Raw genomic sequence first — 14,374 nt, forward strand, 5'->3', positions numbered from 1 at the left:
ATTTGAATTTCAATTCCGTTATTAAGCCAAACAGCTGAACGTGGCCTTTTAGTCTTCTGAAGACTGTTGGCTCTGTCTACCCCGCAATGGATATAGACGTGACCAAATGTATGTATGTATTCCGTCATTTAGCCAAAAAGCTAACCGTGGCCTTTCAGTCTTCTGTAGAATGTTGTAATTCTCCCCGCAAGGGATACAGACGTTACTTTATGTATTTATTGTGTCTGCTTATTTAAATTAAAGAAAAAAACTGTCAAGTCTGTGAAGAAAACTCAAGGACCAACTGAGCAATCTCCGGATATCCGTTCCCATGAAAACAGAACCAAACAATAGACAATTATGTGATCTGGCATGGGATATATGACCGCGACTGTTTACTCTATTATTTGTGGTTACTAAAACAATGTGTTCGTAATTGAGAAATATCTTCATGGTAACGTAATTTCAACCTCTGAATCGACTGATAACTTGTTGAGGTCATTTTTGATCTTGTGACAACTTATGATTAGTGTTTTTGAGAATAATTTTATACATTAATCTCTTATGGTGTCTTAGGTTAGCGGATGAAATATTTTTTTTTATACAAATACAAATATTATGTTTAATGTTACTCCTGGTCACCTGTAAGGGATATTTTTTTTTATTTGTTTTGCTCCTGCCCCTATCATCTATAAGAGTAAATTTTAATACAAACAATTTCGCAGTCTTTAATTTCTTTTTTTAATGATAAATAAAAATATCTCAATCCAACTAGGTATCACTTTTAAATGAAGGTGCGTCTTATGAAAAATCTAAACTCAAGCTGATGATTCAATTTCATGTTATTTTCAGTAAGTACTAAGAATAATAGTTTAGACTGAAAATCAAATTTGTTCAGCCAAATATTAATTAATCAAATTTTAACGTCAAACATTTAACGACAACTTAATTGCAGCTTCTCGTAAATTTCGGACGTGTAACCTCGACACAATAAATAGTTATGTAATTACAGAGATTGAGTATTACCGTAACTGGTTATTTATTTTATACGGATTCTCATACTGAAGAAAATGTGGCTATTGTCTAGTTTAGAGGTTGAAGTTTCCAAGCAATTAAAGGGTATTTATATTATTATAGGCTACATACCCTATATTATATATATTTTAAGTGATTTAAAAAAATAGAAGAGGTATTTAAGACTGCATATTTTTATTATAACTACTACATTGTATGGATATTAGGATAGGTTCTATATTAGTCTACTGTATTCCTAAAGGATGAAAAAAATGCATGAATTAAACTTCCTACGTCCAGCAGTTTCAGATATTGTTTATAACTATACTAGTAATTTAAATTTATAATTAATCATACGCATAGAGCATAATAAAGGCAACAAAATAATTCAAAACAGTAAGTTCCTTCTTCATAAGCAATTTGTAAATTGATTTCCTATTAAATACTAATCCTGATTGAGGATTTCTTGAATTTTCAAAGGGAAGGAACTATTTAAGCCAATTTATTTTACCTATATTCTTGTTTCCTGCAGACTTAAATGATACCACATATCTCCGTATGGACATCGTAAAAGGCGATTAAAGTATGTCCTTTAGGGCAATTAGTACACTAAAAATTTAACAGGTTGGACAAAAGCAATATTTTGTATCGTCACAAGATTCGTAGGCCACATGTCACTTTATTACTGAATGATGGAGTGAAGATTCACTGTTACTACAAATTAACATACATACATATGGTCACGTTTAGATCCCTTGCGGGGTAGACAGAGCTAATAGTCTTGAAAAGACTGAAAGGCCACGTGCAGCTTAAAACGTGGAATTGACATTCAAATAGTGACAGGTTGCTAGCCCAATGCCATTAAAAAGAATATTAATGTTTATAAGCATTTTCTTTAGTCGCCTACAAATTTATATAAAGTTTTTATACAGTTTAAGAACATGTAAAATAGATTATTTACTAACTCTCTCGACATGTGCTAGCAATTTATAAAAAAAAAATATATTTTTTTTTTATTCGACTCGTCATTAATTTTTAGTCTTAAGCAAGTATTTAAAAGTTACATAATCGAATGAGGAAGGAACAGTTTGATCTAATGACTGAAAAAAGTCTGTAACGGCATCCTTAACATATAACAACGTAATTATCGGCCCTAATAGTTATGTTAACGGACGGACAGACATACGTTACGGCATTCAACATTAAAAAACTGAATAGATCCGCTAGGAAATGCCTAGAAAATCGATGGAAATGGAAGTAATACGTATATATGCGTTCGGAATTGTAAAAACCTTTTTTTTATGCAAACATACAGACATATAAAGTCGTTTTCTCTTATGAGCCATTTCACAATTTTCAACGGCGCTGTACTGCCTTCATTCACGTCTATATCCCTTTCGGGGAGGCAGAGCCAAAACTCTTGAAGAAACTTTTAACGTAAATTACGTCAATGCTATCGACGCGCTCAAGACAGCATTCCAAAAGCTGGTGACATTGTGCCACGCCCTTGTGTATACTCCGTTCTACTCGTGATCCACTTCTTACTCGTATATGCAAATACGAGTATTAATTTTTGATATGATCGTAGTCTATTTTTTTTATTAAAAAATAATATAGTAACCTATAGGTTTGTAATATATAACCTTTATTTGTTATTATAACCTTTGTAATTTTGTTTCTTGTGTTTATTATCAGTCTCGATGTTTTCTGTGTACATAAATTAGTAAATAAATAAATATTTTTATTGAATAAAGTGCCGTGAGGTTCCGACACCAACATAAAAAAGAATACGACCACTCCATCTCATGTCTCATGGATCTCGTAAGAGGCGACTAAGGGATAGACATTTGGGATTCTTGTTTTGGGCGATGGGCTAGCAACCTGTCACTATTCGAATCTCAATTCTATGTTAAAGCCAAATAGCTGAACGTGGCCTATGACTCTTTTCAAGACTGTTTGCTCTGTCTTCCCCGCAAGGGATATAGACGTGATTACATGTATATATGTATGTAAGCAGCGCGTGCTTGACTTGCCAGCGCGCTTGACGCAGTTTCATAAAACATCGACATATTGCTTTAGCTTTTAAAAGTGATCGTTGCCAAATGTCTTCGGAAATATTTTTGGGTTACTATGACAGTATTTTGAAATTAATATATAACATATCATATTATCGGTATGTGAGGATTTATTACGCGAAATGTCTAGTCGAAATACTCAACAACTCCTCACTATCTTTCCCATGAATATCGTAAAAGGCGACTAAGGGCCTATCTAATAAACTAGGGATTCTTCTTTTAGGCGATGGTCTAGCAATCTGTCACTATTTAAATCTCGATTCTATCATTGAGCCCAACAACTAAGCGTTGCCTACTGTTGTCTCTGTCTACGCCGCAGGGGATATAGACGTGATTATATGTACATAGGTATATGTGTGAAATTATCATAATAAAAATGTATTTCGTTCGAGAGTCAAGTCTTTAACTTTCCTTTTTTCTAAACAACGTAAGTCCATATAAGCGGTTGTTAAGTTATGAATGTCATACTAGTAAAGTTACCACTAAGTAAAGGTCAGGAGTTGACTTTATAGAAACTGGTTCTAGCCTTAAGACTTGGATTCACGAACGTATTGCACTCTCTAGGTCAAAAGCCGCTGTGAACCTGAGAAAATGTTCATACACACATATATATATATAGTCTTTATATATATATCTATATATATATATATGTATGAACACGTCATATACGAGTATAAAGTTGTTTAAGATAAATAATTCTATACTCATGTTTTGATTCATATAAAGTTTATTAAAAACCAAAAAAAAATATCACGTCTTTATATTTACGAGGTAGGAAGAGCTAATAGTCACAAAATTCTAAAATATAAAATATATATAACATATATTTGGATTGGAAAAACATACAAGTAATGAATGAATAAACAATTTATATTTAATGAACTTCACTATTTGAACCTCAATTCTACCATTAAGCCTAACAGCTGAATGTGGCATGTCAGTCTTTCAAAACTGCTGGTTCTATCTACCCCACAAGGGATATAGACGTGATTATATGAATGAATGAATTGTAACACAAAGTTGCAACTTATTTCAATAGAATTCTCTTCCAGAAACCCATGAGAGGAGACATGAATAAGCAGTACGGCGTGTGCATAGAACAGAATAGATTTATTTTCAAAATTGGATACAAGGTATCACTTATTGACGTCATATAACTTAAATCTAATTATAACTACTACCGCTTCCAAGGCGCATGTGTAGAAGAAGCGTCGAAACAAACTACACTGCAGCATTTCCATCGGACGTCAATTTGCAAATATAGATGTCTTAAATCTAAATCGTGGACGAATGCACATTGTCTACATTAAGAAACATGAATGAATGTTAATAAATACATAAATGTAGTATCGTGTCCAATTCTTTCATAACTTACAAACTTAAAAAGCTCGTAAACCCGGCGAAAGTCGTCGCATCGCACTAGTATGCGAGAGTGAAAACAGTCATACATTTGAATGACTAGTGTATTGTAGTAAAGACCATTAATTTACTTAAGTTTTTGTATGGCATGTGAGAGAGAAGCGTGCGCCATACAAAAGAGTTCAACGCGCCATCATCCATAATGAGTGAAGTAATCTTATTATTCATTCGAGTTTTTTAATTAATTATGATGAGGGAGCTCTTAAGTGAAGGAAAACATCGTGAGGAAACCTGCATACTCAAGCAACTAACCAAAAAACCACAGGTTCGAATAACACCTCGGCTTTTCAAAGTTATGTACATTAGTTTGGGTACTAACCGATGCTCTTACGGTGAGGGAACACTTCGTGAGAAAACCTGCACATTCCTGAATGTGCAAGTAAGTTGCCTGCAACTGGATGTGTAACAATAATCGATCTAATATGGGTTAAGTTTGACCTAGTGCAGCAGATGATATACTTGCCTCCTTATTCCTATTTTGTCTTAATAGTACGGGTTCAATTCTCGATTATCAAAATGAAAATATATGTATTTATACATACATACATATAATCACGTCTATATAGACGCAAGGGATATCCCTTGCGGGGTAGACAGAGCCAACAGTCTTGAAAAGACTGATAGGCCACGTTCAGCTGTTTGGCTTTATGATGGAATTGTATTTTTTCTTTTCACAATTATAACAGCAATGCATAAAGAGAGTTATGAATGTGGATGAAGCGAAAGAAGTATCCACGGATCGTAGCAAGTAGATAGATTTACGCACCGCCTATCCTGAAAATCAAAATACTACATATGATATAACGGTAAAAATATTTTGTCTGTACATGAAGTATTTTGACTGAAATGTATAGAGAGACATTTTTTGTCTGTCTGTCTGTATCTGACTGTATGATCACGCTCATCTCCAAAAGTATTAAACCGATTTAATTACAACCTTCACCAATTGTAGATTCAAGTCGAAATTTAGGCGGACGAAGTCGCGGGCAACAGCTAGTGTGTACAATAATAACTCCACCGTTTAAGAAAATAATGACAAAAAACTTGTATTAACAGCCTTGAAGTGCCTTAAAAGGATAAAAGCTCGTGGCAATGTCGCCCCACAAAGCCTCGCAAGATTCTCAGTTACTTACACGTATATATTATACATATGTACATACATACATATATATGTACATACATACATACAAACAAACACAAAGGAAGATGCAGCCTTTGTATGAGATCATTGCACTCTTGTTTGTGCACTAAAAGTTTTATGGAATCAACATTTTTAACTTGAACGTGGCTTTTCTTTCGAGACTTCATATAAGCAACTAACTGTGTCCGTGACTTTGTCCGCGTGGGATAGTTATTTTGGGCATCATTAAAACCCTCAAGGGTGAATAATTTTCCACGTTTTTTTTTTCACATTTTCCATTATTTCTTCGCTCCTAATAGTTGCAACGTCATGTAATATAGCCTAAAGCCTTCCTCGATAAATGGTCTATTCAACACAAAAAGAGTTTTTCAATTCGAACCAGTAGTTCCTGAGATTAGCGCGTTCAAACAAACAAACAAACTCTTCAGCTTTATAATATTAGTATAGATAACATCTTTATTCTCGAACTGAACGGTCATTCAGCTGTATGGCTTAATGATGGAATTGAGATTCAAATAGTGACAGGTTGCTAGCACATTCCCTAGGAGTAGTATCCTAAGAGATAAAGACATGATATATATATATGTCTTTACCCCGCAAGGGATGTAGACGTGACTATATGTATGTATGTATATATGTGTATTGTATTACTTGCTCGCATATTGTAGTCGTTTCTCGCAAACTAATAAACTTTTACCCGAGATTTCGGTTCCGTGGAAGTTTTTGCGGTAAAGTTTTACTCTTAAAGATATAGGCCAAATTTAATTGAATTTGGTTTAGTATTTTTGCAATTTATATATTACAAATGGTATCTGATAACTTTTTTTTTTTTTTTTTTTTTTTTTTTTTTTTTAGCAGTTAAAACTCAAAAAGTCAATACTGCCTTTATTTAGCTTAGCACAAAGATATATTATGTTAATGCCCTTTAAAAACAATGGTTCTCGATTTGTTGTACGAGTAACTTAAACTGCTTATCGTAGCCATTTAAATATTATTTGAATTAAAATAAAAAGTGAATAATAATTCCTCCCTTCCGTTATTCATGACATTATTCAAATAAATTCATCCATATATTAACGTACGCACTTATGACATAATAACATAACACTTACTTATGTATGTCTTCGGCCAAAAGGTATTATATGAATATTCAACAAACTTAACCTAACCGCTTTCTCCGCATTTATATCCGTTTACGTACGAAGTTTATTGGTAACAAGTATTGTCTACACTTTGTCAACTTTACCAGCAATTAAAAAATGTTCAAATGACAATGGTGACTAAGGGATAAACTTGAGATTCTTCTTTAAGGCGATGGGCTAGCAACCTGTCACTATTAGAATCTCAATTCTATCATTAAGCCTAACAGCTGAGCGTGGCCTTTCAGTCTTTCAAGACTGCTGGCTCTGTCTACCCCGCGAGGAATATAGACGTGACTATATGTATGTTTGTAGGTATGTAAAAATGGTCAAAAGTGATCAATCAGTTAAATTTACATCAATAGAGTAAATAAAATGATTTTAACATTAAACACGTTCAGTTTCACACAAGTTCAATTCGTCGGATTAATTCCTATAAATTAATAAAGATTTACTTTTTGTACATCGTATACGGAAACATGAGAAATTTCGCGTAGAAGTTGTCACGAATTAGTAAAGGACACACGTTTTTGTCTTTTACGAGGTAGACAGAGCTAAAAGCCACAAGAAATACCAATACAGCTCGTAACATTACTTCGAAAACAAACAATTACATGCTGTGTTACAAGGCAGAAGGAAATCGAAATGTCTTCAACATGCTTCAACAAATTTAGACCACACTAGACCTTATTGAGTAGCAGTATGTTTTTTTTTTGATTGTCACTGCGAATGAAGAGCCGGAATTCTCTTGGTCGGGGAATGTGCGCGGGCGCAGCGTAGCCAAGGACGCGCAAACGACGTAGACTCACAGTTGTCTATTTCATTGGCATTTGTTTAACATATAATCACGTCTATATCCTTTACGGGGTAGACAGGCCCAAAAGTCTTAAAATGAGAAATGAATATAAATATATATAAATAAATAAATATATACGGGGGACAAATTACACAGATTGAGTTGGCCTCGAAGTAAGTCCGAGACTTGTGTTACGAGATACTAACTCAACGATACTATATACTTGTAAAGATAAACATCCAGGACCCAGGCCAATCAGATAAAGTTCTTTTCTCATCATGCCCTGGCCGGGATTCGAACCCGGAATTCAATGAGATTCAATTAGTGACAGGTTTGATAGCCCATCGCCTAAAAGAAGAATCCCAAACTATGTTATCAGTTTATCTATCTTAAAGCCAAATAGCTGAACGTGGCCTATCAGTCGTTACAAGACTGTTGGCTGTTGGAATAAAGACGTGATTATACGTATGTATGTATGTCCAAAACGCTGTAAACCTTTCCTTAAATTGTTATGACAAACTGGTAATATTTAAGTAGTGACTCGTATGCAGAACGCGCTTATCATTCGAAGAATCATTCGCGGCGAAATTTCATTGGTGAGAGATGAAACGGTGCGCTGCGTTCGTGCGACACACATCAAACGGACCGACGGACTGTGACGTGGCGGCGGAAGGAAATCATCACATCTTTTTCCTTTACGGGTATGACTGTGCCATTCTGCGCTTAACGCATTTTACGCACAAGCACCTTACCGATTCGACCACCGACGCTCTATTCATAATACACACATACATACATATGGTCACGTCTATGTCCCTTGCGGGATAGACAGAGCCAACAGTCTTGAAAAGACTGAATGGCCACGTTCATCTATTCATAATACATCTATTTATGCACCTATGTCAAGGCTCTGTCTACCCCGCAAGGGATACAGACGTGATCATATGAATGAATGAAGTGCCTATGTAAAAGATAATACTACACTCACTAACTGAAATTTCAACGCATAACCCAACCCAGCGGGCCAGAGAATTGAAATTTGACGTGCAGTAGGTCTTAAGTGGTCTACTTTCCCGGACCATAGACAAAATGCACACGTGGGGTTCCTCTAAAGAGTATTGAGGATGTAATCGGAATAGAAGCACATAAAAAGAAAACTCAGTATGCTTCTGCAACAGTACGCCTCTTCAAAATTTAATTTTTCTTTATAACTGGAAGTGAATAAAGCTGATCACTGCAAGTATGTCAAGTCAATTTGAATTAGTCATTGCGTAAGAAATGACGATAGGCCCAATAATTAGTTTCTAATCATTAATGGCGTCCAATAATTTTATGTAATTGCTGTAATCTTGTAGTTGCGCAAAAATACCAAAAAGATGCCGAAATGTGTATTGAATGAATTTCCTTATTGAATGAATGAAATTCCTTTTATTTCACAAAAAATTCAAAAAAAAAAATTCAAATTTTTTTATTCATTATTATAGGATATTATTATATCGCTTAATAATTGTCGTATGGTTTAACAACTTGGTTTATGGTTTAACAACACACTAACGGATAGGCTCATAACTCGGGATTCTACTTTTAGGCGATGGGCTAGCAACCTGTCACTATTTGAATCTCAAAGTCACCATCTAGCCATACAGCTGAACGTGGCCTTTTTGTTTTTTCAAGGCTGTTGACTTTGTTTCCCCGTTTGGGATAAAGACGTGACATGACGCAATATTGGGATGACAGATATTCCTAATAATATAAAGCAGTGTTTTATATTTTTTTAATATGAATGAATCAATTACTTCATGTCATTGTTTTCATTCTATTTATTGATTTGTTTTTAGATAAAACCATTTTGTAGCAAAACACATTCGTTCCATTGTATGTCTGTGCTTGTCTGTTTGTAAACAATATGTGAATGACAATGAAAAAATGATTTTTTTATGACAATGTCTTTTTATAATCATGTTCTACATCATATTTATAAACTGGAGATGATTATATATTCGGAATGCTTTTGTTTGCGACTTTTCTAGAAAATTCTAGATACAAAATATTTTGACCACATACATACATATAATCACGTCTATACCTTTCGCAGGGTAGACAGAGCCAGCAGTCTTGAAAAGAAGTATCGCTTTATGACAGGATTGAGATTCAAGTAATGACAGATTGCCTAGTCTAGATAGCCCATCGCCTAAAAGAAGAAACCCACGTGTATAAGCCTTTCCCTTAGTCGCCTTTTACGACATCCATGGGAAATAGATAGGCACACGGCACATAAAGGTAAAATATTATTTTAAATCTGATAGATGCCAATATACGATGCCTATCTGATTATAGAACGTCCACAGTAATCAAGTAGGGACGGTTGTTAACATACATACATACATAAAATTACTTCTCTTTCCCGGAGGGATAGGCGACTACTACTTCTTTTTCTTATATATATTTAAACCACGGTATATCAGTCTAGTGGGAAAGCCAATTAATATCAGGAGACTCCTTTATACAAGAAACGTAATCCATATGAGATCATGACAGTTGCATTGAATTTACAAAATATATTACATAAAATTTGTTATATTAAATTGGAAAAATTAAAAAAGTTTACTCCGATTATAATGCGACAATCATACGACCCGAGTTAAAGGTTAACAATAACTTGTTAAATCTCAAACAAAACTTTGTTTTAACTTAAAAACGATTGTGTTATCCTCAACATTTACATTATTATTTACCATATCAAACCTAGAGATTATGTGGTATTCAAATTTCCATCTTACGCATAATCAAACAGAGAAATCAGCAAAACTAATCGAGAGAAAATCTAAATCGAAATACAAATACTGATTATATTACCGGCCAGTTACTTAATAGATCTCAAATCTCTATGGTTTTGATACCGTGCGAAGAGGTCCGGTTTAGAGGTAATATAAACTTTGTTAAAACTCCTTTGTAGTTTGTGTAGGTCATAGTCACGTTTTCACCTTAACGATAAAGTGAACTATAATTACTCTAATTACACTAAATATATGCACTCACATTGACTTTCAAACAATTAAATTTTGAAGTTTATGACGTGAAGTATTAGTAACTTTTTATTGGACTTTTATGTAAAAACCTTGGCTGCCTTTTTCTTATTGTTGTTATTATAAAAAAGAACTTACCATTTTCAAAATTGTGTCAATTTTCCACCGATATATCCCCATAACGTGAAAATATCAGTAAAACATGAACAATACAAAGAATCCGTGTATAATACTCTATGTGTCCACACAACGTTTATCACATTATTCACAACACCACTCGCGTTTGTATTCAAAACACATCCAGAAAAATTAACACAGGCCGCAAACACGCGCGGAAAAAAAAATATTCTATCGCGTCCGAAGTTTAAATTTTGAAAGTTTCGGCGGGAAACGTTTACTCGCGCCAACTGCGCGCCACAGACTGCAAGATGGCGGGCTTTTTTTGATGGTTCACACGAGTCGATTCACTTTCTACGACCTTACGTTGTATGCGACTTGTAATTAAACATAAAGATTTACGTAACCCGCCGATGTAACCCGTGTCAGAGTTAATTTCTTTAAGGTTTAAGCTTTGTAACTTAATTTTGAAAGGGTGACATTACTTTCTTTTTAAGCCTTTGAAAAAATATTGAAATTCTATTAAGTTAGTATTACTCCCTCAGAGAGGGTCAGGTTCGAAATTCCAATCGATGGGTTTTTGATTGATCGCGTCACTGACCCCAGAAGTCAAGCTAAATTATTTAGTAGGTACTCATAAAATATAGTGATAGAGTAGATAACTAATTATGTATATAGGCTGCTTCAGTTTCTTAATTAGTTTTCTCTCATAAACAAAGTAGGTATCTTAAAATATTAACGCTTCCACGGCTGTTGAATTAATCTTTTTGACTTCCTAAACTACATACATCATACATTAGGAGAGCTCTTAGTCGCTCTGCGTTCAAACATGCTGTGAATGGGTTCTTTCTTCGGCAGATCAATAATGGGTCATCCTAATTTGATAGTTTATGTATGTATAGGTATTTTATGTATCTTGTATGTATTTATGCATTTTTCAGTATGCATGTATGTATTTTTCAGTATGCATGTGCACTTTATCGCACCACCAACTAAAAGATTTTCTGTTTGGTCAGCTGGTCGACTGGTAGAGAATGCCAAACGGTATTAAGTCCGCCTTTTGTACATTTTTTTTGGGCAATAAAGTTATAAATAAATATATACCTAAATATATCACACCTCTTTCTCGGAGGGGTAGGCAGAGACCACATCTTTCCACTTGCAACAATCCACATTCATAACTCTCTTCATGCATATAGGCCTTCGTAGAAGCCTTCCCGCTCCAACAGACCCATTCAAATTCCCTTTGTATATTTATTTGATAAGTCAACTAAACTAATTACACTATAAGTAAGAACTCATATATATAATTTTGGTAGGTACGCCTGAAATATATCACTTTCTAACACATAAACATACATACATACATACATATAGTCACGTCTATATACCTTGCGGGGTAGACAGAGCCAACAGTCTTGAAAAGACTGATAGGCCACGTTCAGCTTATTAGTTTGATGATAGAAATGAGATTCAAATAATGACAGGTTGCTAGCCCATCGCCTTAAAGAAGAATCCCAAGTTTATAAGCCTATCCCTTAATGCCTTTTACGACATCCATGAGAAAAAGATGGAGTGGTCCTATTCTTTTTTCTAATTGTGCCGGGAACCACACGGCACCATTCATTTCAAGCGTGTTTTTATACATGTACTTAACACGTACCTATAATTCGCGTTGATATAATTAGCCATTTCTGCCAACGCCCTTCTCTAGCATACATGTCAATTTTAGCCTTCGATATGTCCTAGATCGTGTGAGTGGTCGACAAAAAGTTGGCCTAGCTTGGAATGTAGACTAGGCACGCCTGTATGTTAGTTTGTCATTCGTATGTTAGCCAGGATAAGATGTGCCAAGTATGCTGGTCTGATATTTGACGGCCTCTGTGGCGCAGAGGTAGTAGGTAGGAAAGAACTTTCTCTGATTGGCCTGGGTCTTGGATGTTTATCTATATAAGTATTTATTATAAAATATAGTGTCGTTGAGTTAGTATCTCATAACACAAGTCTCGAACTTACTTCGAGGCTAACTCAATCAGTGTAATCAGTGTCATAGCCAAACAGCTGAACGTGGCGTCTACCCCGCAAGGGATATAGACGTAATTGTATTATTTATGTACGAATGGACCAAGTGAAACAAATAACATTTTATGTGCCGTGTGGTTCCCGGCACCAATACAAAACGAATAGGACTACTCCAACTCTTTCCCATGGATGTCGTAAAAGGCGACTAAGGGATAGGCTAATAAATTTGGGATTCTTCTTTTAGGCAATGGGCTGGCGACCTGTCACTATATGAATCTCAATTCTATCATTAAGCCAAATAGCTGAACGCGGCCGATCAGTCTTTTTATGACTGTTGCCTCTGTCTACCCCACAAGGGATGTAGACGTGACCATATGTACGTATGTATGTATAAGATGTGCCAAGTATGCTAGAATGCTGGTCTGATATTTGACGGCCTCTGTGGCGCAGCGGTAGTACGCTTGTCTGTTTTTTTTTATAGGAAAGAAGTGGTCCTGTACTACGTCCTACACGGGAACCACACGGCATTGTATACTCGTACATTTATATTAATCTATTACCTAATTGTTTAATTAAACTTTGTAAAATACAAATATTTAATTAGTAAAGAACAATGAGTGGACGTAACGCTGAAAGCATTATCTAACAGTCAATCTTTGGAATAAACAGCAAACATTTTATGTCTTGTCCCAACTAAGTAGATATTATTAAATATAAATGCAAGTTTATTTGTCTGTTGTCTCTTCACGTGTTATCTACAGAACCTTCTTGATACTTGAAATTTTGTACATACTTACATATAATCCCGTCTATATCCCTTGCGGGGTAGACAGAGCCGACAACAACAACTTGAAAAGACTGATATGCCACTTTCAGCTGTGTGGCTTAATGATAGAATTGAGATTCAAATAGTGACAGGTTGCTAGCTCATCGCCTAGAAGAAGAATTCCAAGGTTATAAGCCTATCCTTTAGTCGCCTTTTACGACATCCATGGGAACGAGATGGAGTGGTCCTATTATTTTTTCACACGGCAGTGAATCTTTTGAAATTTTGTGTAGTCATTTATATATATATATGTATGTATATATATATATATATATATATATATATATATATATATATATATATATATATATATATATATATATATATATATATATATATATATATATATTTGGGTTTTTCGCAAATACCATAGAAACTATAGTTTTTACCGGGATATAAAGTACCCTTTGTATATATATATATATGTGTGTGTGTGTGTGAGCCTAGAGAAGTACAAAGGGTACTTTATATCCCGGTAAAAACTATAGTTTCTATGGTATTTGCGAAAAACCCGTAGTATTCGTTCGTAGGTGGCGCTATTCTCTATGTGAAGACGCCTCCACGACAAAACTCACAGAAAGAACTAGTACCTATCCAAAGTGAGGAAGTTCGAAATATAAAAGTACCTACTGCTTATTACTTCTAAAAAAAAAGAAATAATATGACGTAGAAAATGTCATCGACCTGCCCAGAATTCTGCCCACTCATCACGCCGAGCACGCTTGGAGGTAGAGGAAAATCTGATCCTGCCGACGTGATCGGAATGAGTTGCGCCGGCGCAGGTGCGATGAAAGCAAACCGATGTTCGATGAATTACAAT

The 14,374-nt window shown here is 34.9% G+C and overlaps 1 protein-coding gene across 1 annotated transcript in view; it reads right to left on the reverse strand.

Moving 5' to 3' along the window:
- The window catches only part of LOC106141319 (mucin-2), a 111,241-nt gene extending 100,244 nt beyond the window's left edge, over positions 1–10,997 (reverse strand). Inside the window, exon 1 of the mRNA XM_060947323.1 lies at positions 10,728–10,997. Within this exon, the coding sequence (XP_060803306.1) occupies positions 10,728–10,769 (42 nt within the window). The 5' untranslated portion in view covers positions 10,770–10,997. The remainder of the gene's footprint in view (positions 1–10,727) is intronic.
- Positions 10,998–14,374: the final 3,377 nt, after the last annotated feature.

Source organism: Amyelois transitella, chromosome 13 (genome assembly GCF_032362555.1).
Source record: "Amyelois transitella isolate CPQ chromosome 13, ilAmyTran1.1, whole genome shotgun sequence".
Lineage (NCBI taxonomy): Eukaryota > Metazoa > Arthropoda > Insecta > Lepidoptera > Pyralidae > Amyelois > Amyelois transitella.